The sequence below is a fragment of the Onychostruthus taczanowskii genome, unplaced genomic scaffold (assembly GCF_017590055.1).
Source record: "Onychostruthus taczanowskii isolate IOZ18803 unplaced genomic scaffold, ASM1759005v1 scaffold241, whole genome shotgun sequence".
NCBI lineage: Eukaryota > Metazoa > Chordata > Aves > Passeriformes > Passeridae > Onychostruthus > Onychostruthus taczanowskii.
In genome coordinates this window covers 137,425-157,779 of record NW_024499696.1, presented here as the reverse complement: position 1 = coordinate 157,779, position 20,355 = coordinate 137,425, and the positions used below count along the sequence as shown (strand labels likewise).

Below are 20,355 nucleotides of genomic sequence, written 5' to 3'. Positions count from 1 at the left end.
GCCAGCATCCTGCGGCAGAGTCACCCTGGGGCAGTCACCGTGGGCGGTGTCACCTGGGACTGCCCCCAGCCACCACAGGGCAGCGGCAGGGACTGGCTAGGGGCAGAGCTGGTTTAGGGACAGGAGCAGGGGCTGCAGAAGGGCGAGGACAGTGAAAGGCGGGGGAAGGAGTAGGGACTGAGTAGGGGGAAAAGCAGGGGCTGGGACGGGAGGAGCCAGTTTAGGGGCAGGGGCTGTATTAGGGAGAGGGCAATGACGGGGCGGGGGCAGCAGTAGAGACTGAGTAGGGGGAAGAGCAGGAGTTTCGGCAGGGAGCAGATACAGGGGCTGCGGCAGGGGCTGAACTAGGGAGAGGGCGGTGGAGGGGCTGGGGCAGGAGTAGGGGTTAGAGGAGGAGTTGGGGCGGGGGAGGAGCAGGTTTAGAGACAGGAACAGGGGCAGGGACTGGGTCTGGGACGGGAAGGGACGGGGCAGGGGCAGGAAGTCGGGGGGCTGGGCAGAGCCGGGCGGTGGCGGGCAGGGCTGGGCGCTCCCGCTCGGCTCTGGCTGCCGCCGCCCCTCAGTCAGCCCTGCCGCTCCCCCGCCCTGCCCCAGCCGGGCCTCGGTCCGTCCGTCCGGACACAGGTAGGACTCTGCCTTCTCTGAGGGGTGTGTTCTGGGCGTGGGGGGCCCAGGACCTGGAGCGGGGAAGGAGGGTCCCCGTGCGGGGATGCCGATGGGTGTGCTGGCGGCAGCAGCGGGGCGAGGCGGCTCCCGGTGCACCCTCACTCCGGGGAGCGGAGGGCGTGCACGCACCGACCCTGTCCCCGTGTCCCTCCCGTCCGCAGGAGGTGCCCCCGTGTGCTCCCACCTTCCCGGTTGGGCGGCTCTGCCAGGCTGCTGGGAGTTTTCGGTCCCTGGCTCCCAACCTTGGGAGGCTCCCGGGCTCTGCTGAAACAATCCCAAACTGCTGTCTCCGCTTGGGGATAGGTGGGGGTCCCCAAGGGGAACGGCTTTCCGACCCTGCCCTGACTTGCTAGTGCAGCGAGAAGTGTGCATAGGGATGGGTGACGGCGGAGATGCTGCGTGACTTCGGCTGGGAATATCCCGAGGTCCCACGGTGTGTTTCTGAGCCCTGGCTGCTGGTTTTTGGGTGCCAGTACCCATGACATTTCACAAGTGTCAGGCTGGTGGTCACTTATGAGCCCGTGCTCCAGGTGTGGTGGTCACCAAGTGGTGCAAATGCAGCCTCAGCATCAGTACTGGGGGGAGAAAAGGGGTCCCAGGCCTCAAAACTTACCCTGTAGCTGGGTGGATATCTCCTGGGAACCCATTTCCCCAGGCAGGACTTTTCTGTTCTTCCTCCGAAGTCAGAATCATCATAGAATCACAGAATGATTTGGGTTGGAAAGGACCTTAGAGACCATCTAATTTTAACCCCCTGCCACAGGCAGGGCTGTCACCCACTTGGTCACTGAGCTGAGTCCTCAGCATGTGCCTTGAGGGACCTCGGGGGAGCAGTGGGTGCTCTGTGCTGGGTTACTCCCCACTGGAGCCACCACCTCTCATCACATGGAGCGGGCTCAGGAGGAGTCAGTTTATTCAGCTCTGGCTCCTGGGGCAGTGTTTATTGCCCATCTCCTTTCAGCAGATCCTCCTGGGGTCTGGGTGAGACCCATTCTGGGGAGGGGTCCATGCAGCAGCCTGGCCAGTGCAGCATCCTCCGGCACGCGCTGCACTGCAGAGATCCCTACCCCATGCTGCATGGCTCCCTGGGAATCACTGCAGGGATTCCCCCCAGTCCTGCAGGCAGGCAGGGCAGATCGTGCAGCTCGGGGCTGTGGTGCCCCTGTGCTGGGGGTGTGGGGGAATGCCCACTGCTGTGGCACAGATCAGGTGTTCCAGGCTTTCCAGGCCTGGGCAGTTCATGCTGCCCATCCTTGGGAGAGCCGAGAGCGTCAGTGCATTGTGAGGGATGCAGTACAAGGGAGCGGGTGGTCCTGGTGGGAGACACAGCACACTGCACCCGGGGTCTGGGGTTGGCTGGCAGGGGCACAGGGATCCCCCAGGGTTGAGGGGATGGTCAGCAGCCCCCGCTGCAGACTGTAAGGAATGAAGAACCCTGGGGAAGGTGAAGAAGCCACTCAAAATCTCTGTGACCTAATCCATGCTTTCAAGGAGCATTTGCGTAGCGGCCTGTGGGAGAATTTGAGAGGGAAATCCCTGTCTGAGCTGGCTTTAAATGCCCTGGGCAGTAAAGGAATACCAAAATAAAAGATACCAAAACACTGCCAGACTGCTGGGGTGGGTTGAGCAATGCTCGGGTCCATGGGGCTGTGGCAGGAGACTCCAGCCCAGCTTAGTGGGTACCAATGTAACCCCCAGCACATTTCCTTTCTCTTTTTGATGGCCCCAGGAGAGGCTGGGCATGTTTTGGGGCCCTGTACAGCAAGGCTGCAGTGCAGCAGCCACTCCTGGTGGACCCTTCACTCCCAGCCCTGGGGAAGGAGCATCATGCTCCATCTTCTTGCCCTGTCCCAGCTCAGTGATGCTCGTGCCCACTGCCATGGCCATGATTTGAAGCTCCCACCTTTCCACACTGCAGAATAGGTCCATTGTCATCAGGCTGGCAGGAGAGCTGGGTGCTGGCACCTCTCTGCCTGCCTTCAGGCAGGAAAACCTCCTTTTAACACAGAAATTCCCACTTGTCCCCAAGGGGCTCTTTTCTGTCAAGGAGGGAATATGGGATTCTCCAGGAGGCTAGTTCCCCCTATTCTGGGGAAAGCTCATCAAGTCTTGGCAAACAATGAGGATCCCATCAGAGCTATGGATATTTGGTGGGTTCCTAAATGCAACAAGGACTTGGGAGTGCAGGAGTCAAGAGCCTTCCCTCCAAAGCAGTGGAAATAAAGAGCTTTAAATTTTCCACCTTATTTTTTTGAGTTCTGTTTTCGCTTTGGTGGACCCCAAGCATTGTCCTGTTTGCTGGGCAGGCTTTGTGGTGGGACATGTGGAAGAGAAATGACATTTCCCCATTTGGGGGGCTGGGCCTGTGTTTCCAACCCCATTTGGTCTGGCAGCAACCCATCATAGGGGTCTCATGGCATGTCCCCCTTCCTGCCCTTGCCAAGGCAGTGTTGGCACCTGGTGAGTGCACACAGTGGGAAAACCCAGCACTGAGCAGAGGAGGAGAAAGGATCCGCATGGCAGGGCAGCCAGCCAGCTTCTGCCAGGAAAGGGTTAATCCTGGAGCTCCAGCTCTGGTATCCTATTGCTGGCTACTTTGGATAAAAGCTTTTTTGGCTGTGTTTCAAGGGCATCAGGGTGGAGGATGACTCATGCATCCCTGCCACCGAGGAGCAAACCCTCTTGTCCCTACTTTCCCAGCACAAGGTGATGATTTCCTGAAAATCCAAGTGCCCCAGAGGCCTCTGATCATGCCTTATAGGACTCTGCTCAGCTGGGCTGGGAAAAGCTGCATCTAGGACTTGATTGTCCTGAGAGAATTGTGGTGGTGACATCTTTGGCATGGGTTCAAACGCTTGTGTAGGTGTTGTGAGGATGGGGACCTGCTGTGGGAGGGCACATTGTTTGGAGGATGCTTTTGCTCCGTAACTGACTCTCATCCCTTTATTCGGCAGGGAAGGAGCCACCCATCCTGCTGCAGCACCGCCCTTCCAGCACTGCCAGATGTGCCTCCAGGTTGTGCTGCGCCTACAACCCACTCCGGAGGTGAGAAGGCTGGAGCAGCCCCACCCCAGGCCTGGTGCTGTCCAGGGGACCCTTGGGGCCATGGTGGCATGTTCCCCCTGGCACAGGTCACGCAGGCTGGTGGCCATTCCAGGCTGGACACTGCTCTGGGCACGGGGTCACAACCATGGATATGGGGACGTCACCACTGTGGGCACCACCATGCAGTGGTCCCCTTCTGTCCAGGTGATGATCTGTGGTGAGGTCCCTGCTACCTTTCAGTGTGCTCTGAAAAGGATAAAAATGAGGCCTTTTGGCAATGGCGGTGGCTGAGGGCATCCAGGGAACATCTCATTGTGTGCAGGCAGAAAATAAATGGAGGGCTTGGAAAAAGTTTTGAGGTTTCAGGGTGGAGTAATTTCGTACCAGGCAGCCTAATCCATCTCTGGAGTGACTCTGCTCGGGGTGGGAGCTGGGCCAGAGACCTCCAGAGATGCTCACTCACTCTGTGCCTCTAAACTTTCCTTAAAATATAGAAACAATTCCCTATTTAAAGGCTTTTATTGGACTGATACCATGAAGGCAGGGCATGACAACGTGAGCCCAGGGTATCTGGGAAATGAAGCCCTTCCCTGGGACATTGTGGCTCCATGGGACAGGCAGGACTGTCCATGGTGGTTTCCTCTGTGACTCAGTTTCCCTACCTGGAAAACAGGTTTTTCTGGGGTTCCCTCAAGGAAATGCTGGGATTTTCCATAAATCTCCCCTCCAGGACATGGGGATGGATTAATGGGGGACTTGAAATTGCCTGTTTTGACTGCATAGCTTGAGTGACCATGATCCCCAGGGACACACCAATGGCACACTGTCTGTCCCAGGCCATTCCTTTGGATGTACAGTGGCACCCAGAGAGGTGGCGCTGATGCTGTGACACACTTGTGGGTGTCACACCTCATCAGGGCTTCCCCAGGCTCTGCTGGCCATTCATGATCCTCCATCAGAGGTGCAGGGTGCAATCCAAACTCCGATGCCGCACATCCCACCCAGCCTGTACCTTTTCCATCCTCTCCCTGGGCTGCAGCCTCCTCCTTCCAAGCGTTTCTGAGAGCTCTTGTGCCTGTCCTCATCAGCTCTCCCGCCTTGTCCTGAGTAGGGCTGACAATATCTGGCAAGCCATTTGTCCCTTGTGAGCACACAGAAGTTTTCCAGCCCTTAGGCAAGGGAAGAGGGGGCACAAGAAAGAAAAGAGGAGAGGATACAAAAACATAACCCAGAAGAATGAAGAGTGGCACGAAATTTGCTGACCTTCTCGCTTTCCATGGCCTCTGGAGCAGAAGGAAAATGAGCTGGAGAGGATTGGTGCTGGTGGATGGCCCTGGGAGCAGGACCAGGCTGTATGTCCTTGGGCTGACTTGTGGTTTGGGGTCTTTGGGGCAGAAACACCTTTCTGAAAGACATGGGGGGAGCATGGCTGGGGGTGATGTCCATGCTGGGATCTGCTGTGGGGCTTTGACATCAGCATGTTGTCATTCCCAGTCCTTCTGGGGATATCTGTGTTTTGGAGAGAGCGTGTTTGGCTCTCCAGGTCCCATACTGTGAACCTGGACTAATCCTCTCCAGTGGACTTAATCCTCCTCCAGCAGTGAGGAAGGACCAGGGATTCTACTGTGGGTAATCCACCTCATCCCAGTGGCTGCTCCTTCGGCTTTCCACACCCACCAAGGACCTCTCAGTCTGAAAGAAGCCTCAGCCCGTCATGGCTGGAGAGCATTTTGGAAGTTTTAGGAGCTCACCAGATGTGGTTTTCCACACAGAGACACCAGCTACTGTGCCTCTCTGCACAGGGCAGGTAAGGCTTAGCTCGCTGTCACCTGAATGTCTTCTTGTCCCCAGTCTGGGTCTCCACCAGGTACCCAAACTCCTGGTGCCTCTTCTGCCCTCGGGAGTGCTGTGATCCCTCTGGGTATGGTGGGTGCTGCTGGGTTTGCCAGAGGAAGGAGGAAAAGGTGGAACGTTGATCTTCCCCCTATTGCCAACCAGTTTGTCCTCTAGGAGATTAGTTCCTTCCCTGGCTTACAGGGGGATTTGTGGCTGCTCCATCTGCTCAAGCCCAGCAGGTCAGCAGGTGCCAGGGAGGAGCAGCCTGAACCCAGCTGCTGTTTGCACTCCCAGGCATCCCAGGGAAAGGGTTGCACCCTTCTTTTGGGCGTTTCTGGCTATATTTGTTGGAAAGGAGCAAAAATCCCTGGAGCCAGGAAGGTGAAAGTCATGCTTGTAATGGGGTTTAGACCTGAGACTGTTTGCTGGTGGAGGTGGTGAAAACCATGTGAAGTAATGTCAGTGTTTTTAAGCTGCTTTTTAGGCCGGTGAAAAGCCTTGAGGATGCTCCAAGATCTCCTTTTTCAGCCAGGATACTTGCAGGGAGGTGTTTTCTCTGTAAATCCACTTGGCCTTTAGGAAAGCAGGCAGGCAGGTGGGGAGAAGAGCATTTCACTGTGGGATTTGGGGGGGAATGGGGCTGTTTGCTGGCTCTTTAAAAAAAAAAAAAAAGTTTTAAAAACTTTTAGACCCAGGTTTTCCTGAGGAGAGAGCTGGGAGGCAATAGGAGTGATACAGGGCTCTCCCTTTTCCTGCTCCATCACTCCTGTCTTGTCACCAGTGGAAGGTGGTGGGTTGGGAAGAGGCTGGAGGTGAGTTAGGGAAGAGATTGTGACGAGTGGGGTTAGGGAAGGCTGGATTTATAGGGACTGACAGAACTAGGTTTGTGGAAGCGTGGGGGGGCTGCTGGGTGGTGTCGGGGGCTGAGGCGTTGCTGAGTGCCATCCTGCTCCTGGGATGTGGAGACCACAGGACACAAGGAGCCTTTGCCTGTGCCCTGATCCCAGCCTAGAGCAGCTCTGGTGTGCTGCTGGACCCAGGAATGTTCTCCCTGCCATGCTGCTGCCTTTTCCTGGGCTATGGGGCCGCATGGGACCTGCCTGACCTCCCCCCCAGCTCCCACAAAGCACCAGTTTCTTTTTTAAGGTGGCAAAAAAACACAAGCAGGGGAGATTTGGGCAGTGTGGATGAGCTGCTGAGATGTTAACCCCGTGGCCATCCAGCTCACCCACCCCTGCGGAGCCGGGGGGTGACCGCTGTTCTCCTTCCCCTGCTGTGTGGTCAGGAACACCGATGGAGGCTGCCAGGTGTCAGCTTGGAAATCTTTTAACTTTTCCTCATCTCCACAAATGGACAGTGTCTCCGCTCATTAGGTATCCAGCCAGGGGGCTGATGTCAGCTCTGCTCATGGCATTTCTCAGCTCATCTCTGCCCAGGCTCCTGACGGCTCTGCAGCGCTCAGGTTCCATCACGTCACGGGGCTCTGCCCGTGGGGCTGCCCCTCTGCCAGCTGCGTGGCACCTCCCCTCTGACCCCCGCCCCAGGCTCGCTGCCTCCCCTTCCTCGTGGGTAGGGTTTGCAAGGATTTTTAGTTAAAAGGCTGGAAGATCTCAGGCACTGGTGACACTGTGTGTGTGTGTGTGTGTGTGTGTGTGTGTGTGTGCGCGCACGCACGCGAAGCTGGAATCGGTTTTCCTCGCCCAGGCAGCGCATGGGAGGAGAAGGCAGCTCTGAAGGCTGCCCTTTGAGGCTGATGCATCCCGACAGCTTGTTCACTGGGACATCAAAATCATTGCCTCTGTCTGCATGGAACACCCAGGCAGGCGGATTATGGGAGCACAGGGCAGGGGAGGATGGCTCTCTCCCTACGCAGGGAGCGATGGTGCCAGAACCCCAGAGCGAAGTGGAGCCTGGCAATGTGGGTGCTACTGCATCCCCAGAGGAGGGAAGTGGAGTTCCCTCCAGCACACAGGGGGATGGCAGCCGGGGGGTCAGTGCAGGTGGAGCCATCTCACTGGTATTTCCTGTCTTTGGGGTGTACTATGGATCTGGGTCTGGTGGTATGGTGAGAGAACATCCCCATCCCATCCCCATTCCCATCTCATTCCATCCCATCCCACCCTGCCTCATCCCATCCATCTCATCCCATCGTATCCTGTCTCATCCCCATCCCATCCATCCCATCCCATCCCATCCCATCCCATCCCATCCCATCCCATCCCATCCCATCCCATCCCATCCCAGCCATTCCCATCCCCATCCCATCCCTCCTTCACCACTTCACAGCATGTCTTCCAAAAGACCTTGAATTTTCCCTGGAGGGTCACAGCAAGGCTATAGGACCTCTCCCAAGCTCTGCACACTTTCTGCAGAGCTTCGACCTCACATGTGTGCCCCATGGTCCCAAGCATCCCAAGGAAGGTTCCTGATGGTCACAAAAAGCCATGGACTTAACAGTGAGGAGAAGCTGAAATCCTGAGTTTGCAGGAGAGGCAGGATGGGTGTTGCAGCAGGCTTTGGTATTTTTGGGAAAGGGGAGTGGTGTGGAGTAAGGGATGTGGTATTATTGGTGGTAGGATAGCACCGGCCTGGGCAAAAGCAGGGAGTTTTCACAGCCCTGTGGGACCAGGCACAGGAGCTGCCCCCACATGGAAGGACCACCAGTTCACCTTGGAAGCTGGGCATGAGCAGAGAGCCACCCTCAGCTCCTTCCCCTTGGCATTCTGCTGATGGCCCCAGATTTGTCCATGTGCTTGTGTTTCCTCCATTCCCATTCCAGACTAAATTTTGGACCCCCTGGAATGGGGTGGCCGAGGGCTCCAGTGCAGGTGGGGCCATCAAGCTGCAGATGCTGCCCAGCCCCTGGGTCCCTGTGGGCTCACTGGGATGAGTTAAGGGCAGTGAAATGCTGTAGTCTCCAGGGGCTGATTTTTGGGATTCGTCACGTCGGTGCATTGGAATTCCTTGCATCCTCAGGTGCTTTTATGTGAGAGCAGTAGGTGGGATTTTGCTGGGATCTAGGCACTCTGCTGTTCAGAAATTACTCCTTCAGCATCCTGAGTGATCCTTTTGAACATTCCTGACCAAATTTCCTGACAGAACGTAGTCCATGAGAGCTAGCAGGCGAGCTGGCCATGCAGGGATGGAACCGTGCTCTCCACTGCCACGGGTCAGGAGGTGGAAAGTTTTTGGTGGGAGAAGCCTACTGGTGCCTCTCCTGGCAGTGCATGCTTCACTGGAGAGAGCAACCAGGAAAAAAATTCAAATTGGTTCCTTTGCTTTTACTGTCAGGGCAGCCACAAGGTGCACGGCCTTTAGCCATGCTGGAGAGAGGATTTGGGAGATGATGACAAGGGTGATAGTCCCCCAGCAGCCCAAATGTTGCTTATCCATCTCATGATACCTTTTAAGACCATTCCTGAGTGCCTTGGACTGGTCAGTGGTGAGGAAGGAGCCACTGTGGTGCTATGTGGCAGGTGCTGGATGGCTGTGCCCAGCAGAATCTCCTGCTTGAGGTTCACTCGTACCTGTGCTGGAACTGAGGTTGTTCCAGCACAGCACCAAACCTCCTGTATGCCTGGAGGTGACCCTCACCCTGATGGCAGGGAACACCTCCTGCGTGTGCACTGGTGCCTGCTACAGGAGCACAGGGTCATTCATGGCTGGGGTCTCACCTGCAGCTTGGTGTGTTGAAGGGGTGGGACATAGCAAGGAGCAGAGCTGTTGAAAGATGGACTCATTTATGATTAAGAAAACTGCTAAAAAATTCCTTAATGCTGTGTTCGCTGGATGCTAAGCCTTGCCTTGGGATAAACTCAAACCTAGGACCTGGAAGATGAGTGCAAGTCGCTTCCCCCATGCATTTATGGGATGTGGGTTGATGATTTGTGCCCACACTGGCTCTGGGAAGAAGGATTGGGGTTTCCTTGCAACCCGTTGTCCTTCCAGCATCCCTAAATCCTTGCCTGAGCTCCCTTTTCATGGGTGTGTTGATGAGACTGATGCCGTGATGAGGATTTTCCCTTCTTATTATCAATCCCAGAATCAGTGACCAGCAATTGGTACTGATTTGAATAAAACAATTACCAGGGACTCCTCTCATTTGGCCCTGGGCTTCGCTGTTCCCTGTGTTGCCCTTGGCCACAGCAGCAGGGCTGGGAGGATGCTCTGTGGATTCCAGGTGGGGGGGCTGCCTGGGCTCCTCAGGGTGGTGACATGTGCTGTCTTCCAGATCCTTCCCTGCCTCCTGCACTGCTGACCACCAGCTCCACGGGATCCCGACCTGGCCCTGCAGGTGAGTCACAGTTTGAGATTTCCATCCCTTCCAAGCTTTTATCTTTGGCCAGAGCCCCTGGGACTGGATGCTGCGATTGCAGCAGTTACTGGGATTAAGAATTTATCTGGCTGGTGTAAGCTCAGTGGAGAGCAGGGAAATCCCTCAGAGTCCATCCTGGCACCTCTGCTGCTTGCAGGTGACATCGGCTGGGGATGTAGCCGCTACCTTGGAGGACATGCAGAGAATTATTGAGCAAAAAAACATAGATTCTGAGGACAGCTGGTTGCTGAGAGAGGCTGTGTATGCTCCACCCTTGGAGGTTTTCAGCCCCAAAGGGATAAAGCCCTGGGCAGCCTACTCTGACCTTAGTACTGATGCTGCTGTGAGCATCAGCAGGGCTGAGGACTGACCTCAGGAGGTCGCATGGGCTCCCCTCATACTGACAGGCTCCTTCCCATGGCAGGGAAGTGCCCAGGTCACTGGGGATAAGCATGGAGGTTGCTGAGTCACTGGGAAGAGAAAGTTTTTCCCTGTTAACAGATAAGGTGCCCCAGCGCACTAAGAGCAGCACCAAATTCAAGCAAGGGGTCTGCAGCCCACTCACCCTGCTGCCCAGGGAATATTCTGGGCAGTGGAGAGGTTTTCCAGCCCTCTGGCACTTGGTTTATTAGTGGCTGAGGCTGCTGCATTGATTGTATTGACGGTTAGTGCATGCCCCAGTTAACTTATTGGGAGCAGCAGCAAAAATCCAGCTGGCACCCAGAACCCATGGCGCTGGAACGTGCTGGAACCTTTCCACCACTGCTGGATTTCTGCAGGAAGCAGGCCCCTGGCTCCACAGCTGGGCATGACCACAGGCAGGTGACCACAGAGGAGGACTGCTGGTCTGTGATCACCACGGAGTCTTTCTGGTATTCCAGGGATCTGCTCCTCCACAGGATGATTTCCTGTGGTTGGTGGATGCTGAGGATCTGCCCAAACCTGTTTGCAGTGTAGGGAAAAAAAAAAAATTCTGCTTGCCTACCCAAACACAACCTGGAGGTGATGCTCTTGATCATTCTTCCCCGACCCCCAACCCAGTCTGTGTTTTACTTCTCTCTGAATTTCACATTAAGCAGCTTTGGTCTTTTCTCTGTGCCATGCCTTAACCTCTGCCGTGTCCTGCTCTGCAGGCTTGTGCCGTGGACTGCTGGGTTCTCCCCCACGCTCAGCATGCCCTTTTCTGGTGCAGCCAGACCTTCCCAGGAATCACTCTGGAGCTCAAGGCCATCCTGTAGGGTAAGGTAAGGTCCTTTCCAAGTCATACAATCCCAGAATGGCTCCGATTGGAAGGGGCCTTAGAGCTCATCTTGTTCCACGGGGACACTTTCCACAGGCCCCGTCCAACCTGGCCCAGAACACTTCCAGGGATGGGGCAGCAAGAGCTTCTCTGGGCAAATCTTGGGAGGAGGGATCTTTGCAGGTCCCTCAGGCTGTAGAACACCTGCAGGGAGGGTGCTGGGGCCTCTCTCCTGCATCTGTGCAGGTCTCTCAACTTGCCATCTCCGCCCTCGCTGCCTGCTTTCCACCGCGCTGGCCATTCCGTTAAAACCAGAGAAAGAGCTAAGCTGGGAAGTGCAGAGACGGGGTGATTTCCATCAGCCACTCTGCTTTTGTGACTAAAATAGATCAGGAGTGGCCTTAGGGCATCGTGTTGTCCCAGGCATTGACTGGCATGAATGGATGGTAGGGCAACATTTCCATTAGTGGGGGGGAGGATGTGTGTCTCTGAGGGAGAAGACAGCTCCATAAAGCAGAAATGTAGTGACAGAGAAACCCGTTTCTCTTTTCTCCCATTCCTTTTATGAGTGTCACTTATCCCTGTTTTCTGCACAGAAAACATTGGGAGAGACTGGCCAGAGCAAACAGCCTGCAGCTGCAACACAAGGGTGTGTTTTGGATAGGGGATGGAGGTTTCCCAGCAGAGTGCAGGTGCAGCAAGGAGACAACTTGCCAAAAAAAACTGTGAGGAGGTTTATCCGTGGCCTCTGGTGATGTGGTGGGTACTGGTGGTGTCTGGTCTGAGGTTTCTGCCATCACCTGTCCAGTAAGTGTGTTTTATTCTCTGGCTTTAGTGAATACACTTTCCTGCAGTATAAGGTGAAATTTTGGTGGGCATCGCATCTCATAGCTCCCATCTCCCTCTGGTAAGGCCTCTGACATAATTTTTCTGCCTTCTCATGCTCCCTGACCACCATCCCATTCCTTCTCCCAGGTGTGTGTCCCAGCCCCTCTCCCACATCCACAGGAGGGAGAGGAGCCTGGTGCCTGTCTCTGTCCAAGCCCTCCCCAAGGCTGTGTCTTGGACCTCTTGCCCCATGGGATTCCATCGTCGTAACTCAAGGCTGATGCTCTGTGTGTGTGGTACCGTGATGTGTTTATAGCAAAACTACAGCTGGGAGAAACACCTGGAAGAGCACAAGGTGGGATTGTGGGCATTGTCCTGTGCAGGGCCAGGAGTTGGACTCGATGATCCTTGTGGATCCTTTCCAACTCAGGATATTCTGGGACTTTACACTGAAAAAACTGCTGCTCCATCTCCCATCCGGGTGATGGGATGAGTGGTCACTGCTGATGCTGGAAGATGGAGACTCTACAGGGTTAGCAATGTGCTCAGGTGGGAATGCTGATTCTGGAGATGCTGTGGGGTGGTAATTGCCCATTCCAGCAAGGCAAACAGCTGTGACATGAGGCTGTAGGGACGTACCCGCCAGTGCCAAACCATTTCCCAGTTTGACCCTTCTGCTCAATCTGAACTTGAAGGTGAATCACCCATCGATCCAAACTGGGCTGATGAGCGCCATGCCCTGCGGAGAGCTCGGTCCCCAGCACCATCTCCCTCTCTCCCCCTTTTGTTCCTGCCTCCCCTTCACGCCTTTCCAAAGCCATCAGTCAGAGCATAGCACCCCGGGCTGCTGACCTTGCTGGGGGCCAGGGGGACAACATATAGGTCCCTGTAGAGAGCTGTCCCACTGTCTGATGGGCTTCTCCCAGCTGTCACTGCCACCTCTGCACCGCCGGTAAGCCTGGCATCCGCCTGCCATCAGCTCAAGGGTGTGGGGAGGCATGGGACAAGGCAAAGGGGCTGGTGCCCATCATGCCAGGAGCCACATTTTTCGTAGGCAGTGACGTTATTTGCCAAGCCATACATAGGTTCTCCTGATTTAAGGGCTCTGATGGCTTCATGTGGGCACAACACAACTTGAAGCATCTCTTAATCTTCCGCTAAAATGTCATATGAACTGGCAAAGTGGTTTTTTTTTTTTTTTACTTATTGGGAAGCAAAACCTGATTTGAGGTTGGAAACTTAGAACTTTTCTTAGCTAATACGTAAAAAGGTCGGGTTTTGCGGGGGGGAAAGAAGATGATGCGCCTTTGCTTGGCGTCTTCCATGCTTTAGCCACAGATTTTTTTTCCCGCAGCTGAAAATAACAAACCATTTTAATCTAAGTGTTGCTTGTTCTGATCTTTTAATCCAGCTTGCTTTCTATCGGCACAGTGGCCTGAAATGATTTATCCGCCTGCCTCTCTATTATATAATTATTGGGAAGATTACTGGGGAGCCAGCTTTAGCTTTGCTGGGGAGAAAGGAGGGGGCTCAAAGGTGGGGTGGGAGTTCACGGAATCACAGAATCATGGAATGCTTTGGCTTGAAAGGGACCTTAAAGGTCATCTCATTCCAAACCCCTATCGTGGGCAGGGGCGCCTTCCACTATCCCAGGGTGCTCAGGTTTCTTCTCTGTGGCCATCAGAAAACGTGGGAGGGGCAAGCGACGAGCTGGGTGCTTTGGGCTGTGGCCACAGTTTGCATTTGAAAATTTTAGTGTGGGAAGTTTCTCCCTCAGTGTGTCTTTATTGGAATTGAGTGCCCCATGATCTGGCTGGAGTGTGACCTTCCGAGACAGAGAGGATTTGGGTGAAACCCTGCACTTTTCTACACTGTTTGGGGCCTTTTATGGCTGTTCTTGTGGTTTTGGGAACAGCATGGTGAGACAGTCTGGCCTCAGGAAGAATCTGGAATTAGGGGCTGTGCTTCTGATGCTTCCTGTCACTGTGCAGAACCATGGAAGGGGAACATCTGCAAGGAAGAAGCAGCATTTGGGACATGGTGGTGATGCCAAGAAGGGCTGGAGGTGGCCATGGCTGCTTCACCAAACTCAGTTGGTCCTCTCAGGAGCCTTAGGTGCCACACCTGGATAAGAAGGTCTTGAGCCCTTGGGTGATGGGGTGGCTGGAGACAGCTGCTCTACCAAGGGCAGGTGCCCAAGGTAGATTTGGCCGTAGCTTTCAGGTGAACAGGTGTATCCCTGGCATGGAAAGATGACACAGGCAAGGGTTGGCACAGCCCGGTGGAGACTTGGGTGGCCAGAAAAATGCTGCTTCTGACTGGTCCGACTGGCTTGAGCTCTGGTGGACAAAACATGAGGATGTCTGAGGTCTACAAAAATTCCTTTTCCCTTCCCCAAACTGAGTGTCTGGACACCGAAGGGCTGGTACCTGCCCTGGATAATGAAGGAAGGACAGGAAATGCTTGGCCTGTGGACCATGGCCAGCTGGGATGTGGTGGCTCAGAGCTGGGACAAGGGGACACCCCCAGCACCAGTCAAAATCAGATTCTGGGAGCAGTGGCTTGGCTTTCCTTGCTCCCAGGGTCTTGTGGATCTTTTTGGGAGGCCCAGAATTTTGCTGCATTTTGGGCTGGATGAGTGCCTGTGGGGGGACACTGAAACACCCTTTGGGCCTGATGTGGCCAAGGGCTGGTGGGAGCAGGCAGTGCCCACCTGAGTGTGCCACACTCCCTCCGCTGCTCTTGGTCCAGCTTCCCAGAAAGCTGTTCCAGCAGCCTCCAAAGGAGATTGTCATCTCTTGGAGCAGTTGTTTGGTGCATCAGCCAGGAGGACAGCAGAGGATGGGAGCAGCTGAGCGGGGGGTCAAGAGCAACATCGGGGCACAAGATCATCTGGTTTAGGTGATGGAACAGTTGTAACACGTCCGCTTCCTGCAGGGAGCAGCTGAACTCTGGGACATGCAGGCAGGGCTTCAGCCTGGTCCTTCCCACCATGCTGCTGCCTCTGAGATGGAGGGTTTAGCACAGCCCTCCTGTCCCTCCCTGAGGCTCTGGCCCTGCACTGGGTGGGCAGGCACTCTGCAAAACATGCCCAAATTTCCCCCTGCACAGAGGCAGAGCACCGGAGCTCATCTCAGGCTGAGATCCTTCCTCCTTCATGTTGGAAGCGTTGGCTGGTTCGCCCTCATCGCCTGGAGCCATCCAGATTTGCTCAGTGGCCTTTAAAAAAAAAAAATAAAAATCAAAGTCCATGAAATGACAAGAGCATCAGCAGTGGGTGCATCCCCCTTTCCAGCAAACCCAGGGATTTGGGAGAAAATAGGTCACGTGCCCTTCATCCTGTGCCACGTGGTGGTTCTCCCAGGGCCAATGAGGTTGGGAGCCCTTCTGCGCTGAACAGCGGAATAAGAAAAAAAAATCACTGGGATTTTTTTTCCCCCCTGTAGCATTTTTCATCCTTTCCAAACGTGAAAAGACTGGCCATCTGTCTGGATCACCCTCCCGCCAAAGCAGCACGAAAGCGGTTCTTTGGGAAAGGTAAGGAGATCTAAAAGATTGTCTTAGTGGAAGTCCACCCGCTGTGGGCAACTTGTCCCATCAGTGTAAGTCAGGGAAGAGTCCTGGAATGAGCCAGGTCCCAGGCTCCAGTGTGGGTTCGAAGAGCTTTGAATGCTTAGGAGCAGTTTTAAGGGAATCTCTCGTGGAAGAAATTTACGTCTGGGGCAGTGTGAGGTGGGATTATGGGAGACATCGGCACACGAGCGATGGGATTCCCTTAAGTTAGCGGCTGCTCCCCAAGTCTCTCCTGGGAGAAACTCCCAAAATATTTTTAGGAAATTATCTTGCCAAATATTTTTTTTGGTTTTGTTTTTGCAAAAAAAATTTGCCAGATATTTTTTGCCAGTTAAATTTGACAAATCTTGCTGCGACTTTGTTTTGCAAAATCATCGTTCTCAAAGCGTGTGCTTTAGTTAAATTATTTGTTAAATAGTTAAATTAGTTATTTCAGTTAAATTCCATTTTACCCATGCCCGGCAGCCAGTGCCACCCTGGGTAGGGAGGCATCCATCTCTTCCTTAACCAGAATATCCAGCTGTTCCTAAATTCCGTGATTTGCAACTCAGGCTTTGGACAGTGTCATTTGTGTTTGCACTTGGCTGGGAATGGCACAAATGGAATGGCCACTAAAATAACAGGGATGTTAGTCATGTCTTAGTGTGGCAATATAATAAAACCTCCAACCTCCAACCCTGATTAATTTGATTTTTTTTACCTTCTTTTATTTTGTTTTGTTTGGTTTTAGGTATTTCTACTTTTTAGTTCCACTATATTTCCAAAATTTTAATATTTTTATTTTGAATTCCATTCCGGTTCCAGTATTTTTTTTAAAAAACATTTCTAATTCCATTCCACATCCATTAATTTTTAATGCTATAAATATTCTTATTTAATTCCATCCTATTTTCACTCATTTTCTTTCCTTTTGCTGGAAAAATTTGATTCTGAGAGAGGAATCCCTTTTATTATGATGCTCGCTTTGTTTTCTGTTTGCCCTCAGATACCCATTTTCCTCAGGGTGTCAAAATTCTTCCTGATACCCTCATGTTTCTGTTGCATTTTCCTTGGTTTCATCATCACTTTATGAACGGAAAAGTGAAATATTATTGGCAAATGTTGTAGAGTACTTAAAAGCTGTTGAAATCAACCTCAAATTATCATCTCCATACTATAAAGGAAAAATATTCTCAGATACGTTTTTCTCATAATCTGAGATTTCTGGGATAATGTGATTTGAATGTGAACCATCTTAAAAAATCTGATTTTATTAATTGGAAGTCACATCTAGCTTAAAAATAAACAAGAAATAGTAGCTCAAGGACATTGTGTTTAAGTTTCCATAAAATAATTGACCTTGGTTTTGACAGATGCAAGGACAGATGCTGGGCTGCATTTTGGTACAGAAACCCAACGCTGAATTAAAAGAAAAAACAAACAGGCATTCTTTCCTAATAGCTGGGGTTTTGCTCTTAATACAGAATTCTAGAATAACCCGGTAATATTTCCTAAGCTCTTAATCTCAGACTTCCCCCTTTCTTTTAGGGATTCATTTATAAAAATATTTTCAGCGTTCTCAGACACAAAAGCAAAATATTCTTCTTGGGAAATAACTGCAGGAAATGTGCTTTTAATCTTGCTGAATTAAGAGGACGCTTATTCCTTCAAAGAAAAATGGTCATTTTGAGGTGGGGACAAAAGGCTGCTGGGACAAATCTCTTTATAAGTGCCTCCAGCATTATTTCAATGCCTTCAAAATAGCATTGGAGAAGCTGCAGGAGTGTAGTGTGGGATGTGGGAAGGGGAATGCTTTCAGGATCACTGGCGGATGGAGCAAATCTCTCAGTGGTGGCCAGCTCCCTTTGAGGGTGGACCAGGGGCACAGGGAGCTGCTCAACCCCCACCTTGAGGGGTACTCCCCTGGGTACCAGCCAGCCATACTGCTTTGGTGGTCCCGGGATTGCTTTTCCCAGGGGATCAATTGCTTTTTCCAGGCCCCCTCTTGGAAAATGGGTGTTTGCTGCAGAGCAGGCGGAGAGGGCACCTTGCTGGCGGCGTGGCTCTCCGTGGTGGGGGGGGATATGCCTGGCACACTGGGATGAGCTCAGTCCCAGTGGTGGCGGAGCACTGGGAGCCCTGACTGCAGGCTGTGTGTGCCTTTGGAGAGCAGGGATGGTCCCCAAACCCACAAGGTGACACCTCTGCTCTTGAGCCCCCCAGTCCTGCGGCATGAGGGTGGGTGACAGCCCCTGTGACGGGAGTCTGATGGTTCTCTGCAGCTGCTTTATGGCCAGCTGAGTTGGAAAGAGAATTTGAAAGCTTCCCCAGTCGGTGAGGGCTGTCTCCATCCGCTGAGCTTTTTCCTAGCTTTCTGCTGAATGCATCCATCCTGGTGCTGTGATTGCACGCGCACACGCACGGATCTGGTTTAATTTATTTATTTAATTTGGGGGTTGCTAAGTGAGCTGGCAGCGGGCTGTGGGCACGCTACTGCCACCAAACCCCCTCCAGTCCATGGATGCAACTTTGAAGCTGGATACCACCCATGGCAGAGGCGGGTTGTGGTGTTGGTGATATTGGTGGTGCATCCCCCCCAGATTTTGACAAACAGCCGCAGCCCTGCAGGGATGCAACCATTGCAGTGGCTGTGCCCTCACTGCCAGAGCCAGGTTTGGGGACAGGGGCAGTCGTGACCCCGTCTCCAGCACCCCCAATTCCCAGCGGAGCCAGTTCACCTGTTCCCTGGCTGGGGTTTGGCTCAGCGTTGAGACCCAAGGTTACAGAGGACCTACCACAGGGAGAAGGGGAGAGGAGAGGTGGCTCTCCTTGATTGTAATCGGGGTTGAGGTTTAGCTGAAGTGAAAACAGATCGGGAGTGACAGTTTTGGAGCCTGCTGTCAGGGTCTGAGTGCAGCACACTGGCGATCCACCCCCGGATGCCGAGGGCCCCCATCCTCCTCCTCGCCAGCTGGAGCGGGGAGAACCAGCACCGTGCAGGATAGGGACAGTGCAGCCCAGCACGGCCACCACACAGCCCTGTCACACACCGCCCTGCAGCCCCTTCCTTTGGGCTGGGGACAGTGTTGGGTGGGACGCAGCCCCATGGTGGCCATCGGTGTGCGATCCCCTGCTCCTGCCTCCTCTGGCCCTGCACCAGTGGGGGCTTGGCAAAGGAGGGATGGTGTCAGTCTGCATCCCGACCTATCCCCTCGGGGTGCTGGGTCACTATTCCAGGGAAGGCAGACAAGAGTCCCATTTCCCATATCTCTGATCAGTCTCCCATTCCCAGAGAGGATCCATGGCCAGGGTCAAACTCATGGGTTTAGAATTGCAGGCAGAGCCCTGGATCCAACCGGGATTGATGGGACCAAGGTGTTTGTAACTACCCCCATCACCCTTGATTGATCCCCACATGTTTTCTGTGCTGCACCTAATCTGTCCCTTACATCCCCAGCATGGCACCTGGCGGGAGTGGGAAGATCTGTTCCCCCATCCCTGGATCAGGAGGGGCTCGGACCTGCCCCAGGTGCTTTGAGAAGTTGGGTGACATTCATGAGAGTAGCCCCACTCCCCCATGTTTCTGTCCAGCAGCACCTGGACAGGCTGCTCTGGGGCAGCCCTTGTGCTCCAAACCTCATCCCTGTTTCCAGGGATTAGAGAAATGGAGATGGGATGAGATGAAGCAGTAGATTGCTTCGCTCTCAGGATGAAGGGATTTGTGGACTGCCCCTAGATCAGTGGATTGAAAATGGAGGGAACTAGATTGAAAATGGAGGAAATTATCGGGATGATGCTGCCTGTGGGATTAAAGCCAGGGCAGCCGGCAGGCTCTGGAGGAGGAGGTGAATGAGGGGGGTTGTGGGTTGGCTGCTGCTGGGCACTGTGGAGAGATGTTCCTGGTTGCATGCTTATCTGTTTTGGAGGATGCCCTGGAAGGTGGGCACTTTCTGCTTTTCCAGGTTCATGGAGGGGTTCTCCTCTCAGCTGTCCCCCAGGTGCAAGGATGGTGGGAATGTGCCTGGAGCTTTTTGCAGTGCTGTGCCTCTCATTTCCAGAATGCTGGGGAACAAGCTGCTTGTCTCTGGAGGTCCACACACCTCCCTGTGGTCTCTCCTTTGCAAGCATCCACCACGGGTCTGTGGCCACGAGCATCCTTTTTGGCGAGTCCTTTGGGTTCCCTTGAAAAGTGACTCTAAAATCTGGCACTTAGGGGGCTGATATTTGACTGTGTCATCCCTTGGGATGTATTTCCAACTACGCTGGCTCCTTTGGGGCAAGATATGGGTCCTTTGGGGCTGATGCACAACCCTGCCAGAGCATGCCTGGGACTTTGTGGAAGCATCTCCTGCTGCAAGGTGGCACCTCGTGGCTTCAATTCCTTGGCCTTTGGCTGGAAGGAAATAACCCTGAAATGGATGCATTTGGCTTGGTGTCAAGGTTGTAAGTGTGGTTGTTTAACTGAGATGAGCTTTATTTGCCAACATGTGAATGTTTGGAAGATTTAAAGAAGGGTAACTGGCAGCATGGCGTGGCTGTGGAGAAGCTCTTTTCCTGGATTTTCTTCAGAGCAGCTTAAGCCCCTTGCTCAAGGCCCTGTGTCCCTCTGCCCTCCTGTGCTGCAGAGCCCAGGCTCCTCCAGCCCTTCCCCATGGGTCCGTGTTTGCTGGCCCCAGGGGTCTGGGGTTGCTCTCTGCTGCCTGGATTTCCTGTGAAGAGCCACTTCACTGTTGCTGGTTTCCTTCTCCTGATCTTGCAAGTCAGCTTGTCACTCCCAGCCACTTTCAGGTGGATGGGGAGCATTTGCTCTGTTCCTGTGCACTTAATTGCACACACTTAAGTTGCAAAATTCTGTCTTATTTCCTTCCCATTG

At 53.6% G+C, this 20,355-nt stretch overlaps 1 protein-coding gene across 25 annotated transcripts in view; it reads left to right on the top strand.

Annotated features, from left to right (window-relative positions):
* Positions 1-476: 476 nt before the first annotated feature.
* PCBP3 (poly(rC) binding protein 3) overlaps positions 477-20,355 on the top strand; it is a 54,275-nt gene continuing 34,396 nt past the window's right edge. For 22 of the 25 annotated variants that reach the window (XM_041406145.1, XM_041406143.1, XM_041406142.1 and 19 more), the window contains exons 1-5: positions 477-624; positions 3,621-3,711; positions 9,779-9,841; positions 10,996-11,101; positions 15,377-15,467. In XM_041406145.1, the coding sequence (XP_041262079.1) occupies positions 11,036-11,101; positions 15,377-15,467 (157 nt within the window). In that variant the 5' untranslated portion in view covers positions 477-624; positions 3,621-3,711; positions 9,779-9,841; positions 10,996-11,035. Of the gene's footprint in view, positions 625-3,620; positions 3,712-9,778; positions 9,842-10,992; positions 11,107-15,376; positions 15,468-20,355 lie in introns of those variants that run through there. The other 3 variants (XM_041406149.1, XM_041406150.1, XM_041406151.1) reach the window with 3 other exon arrangements.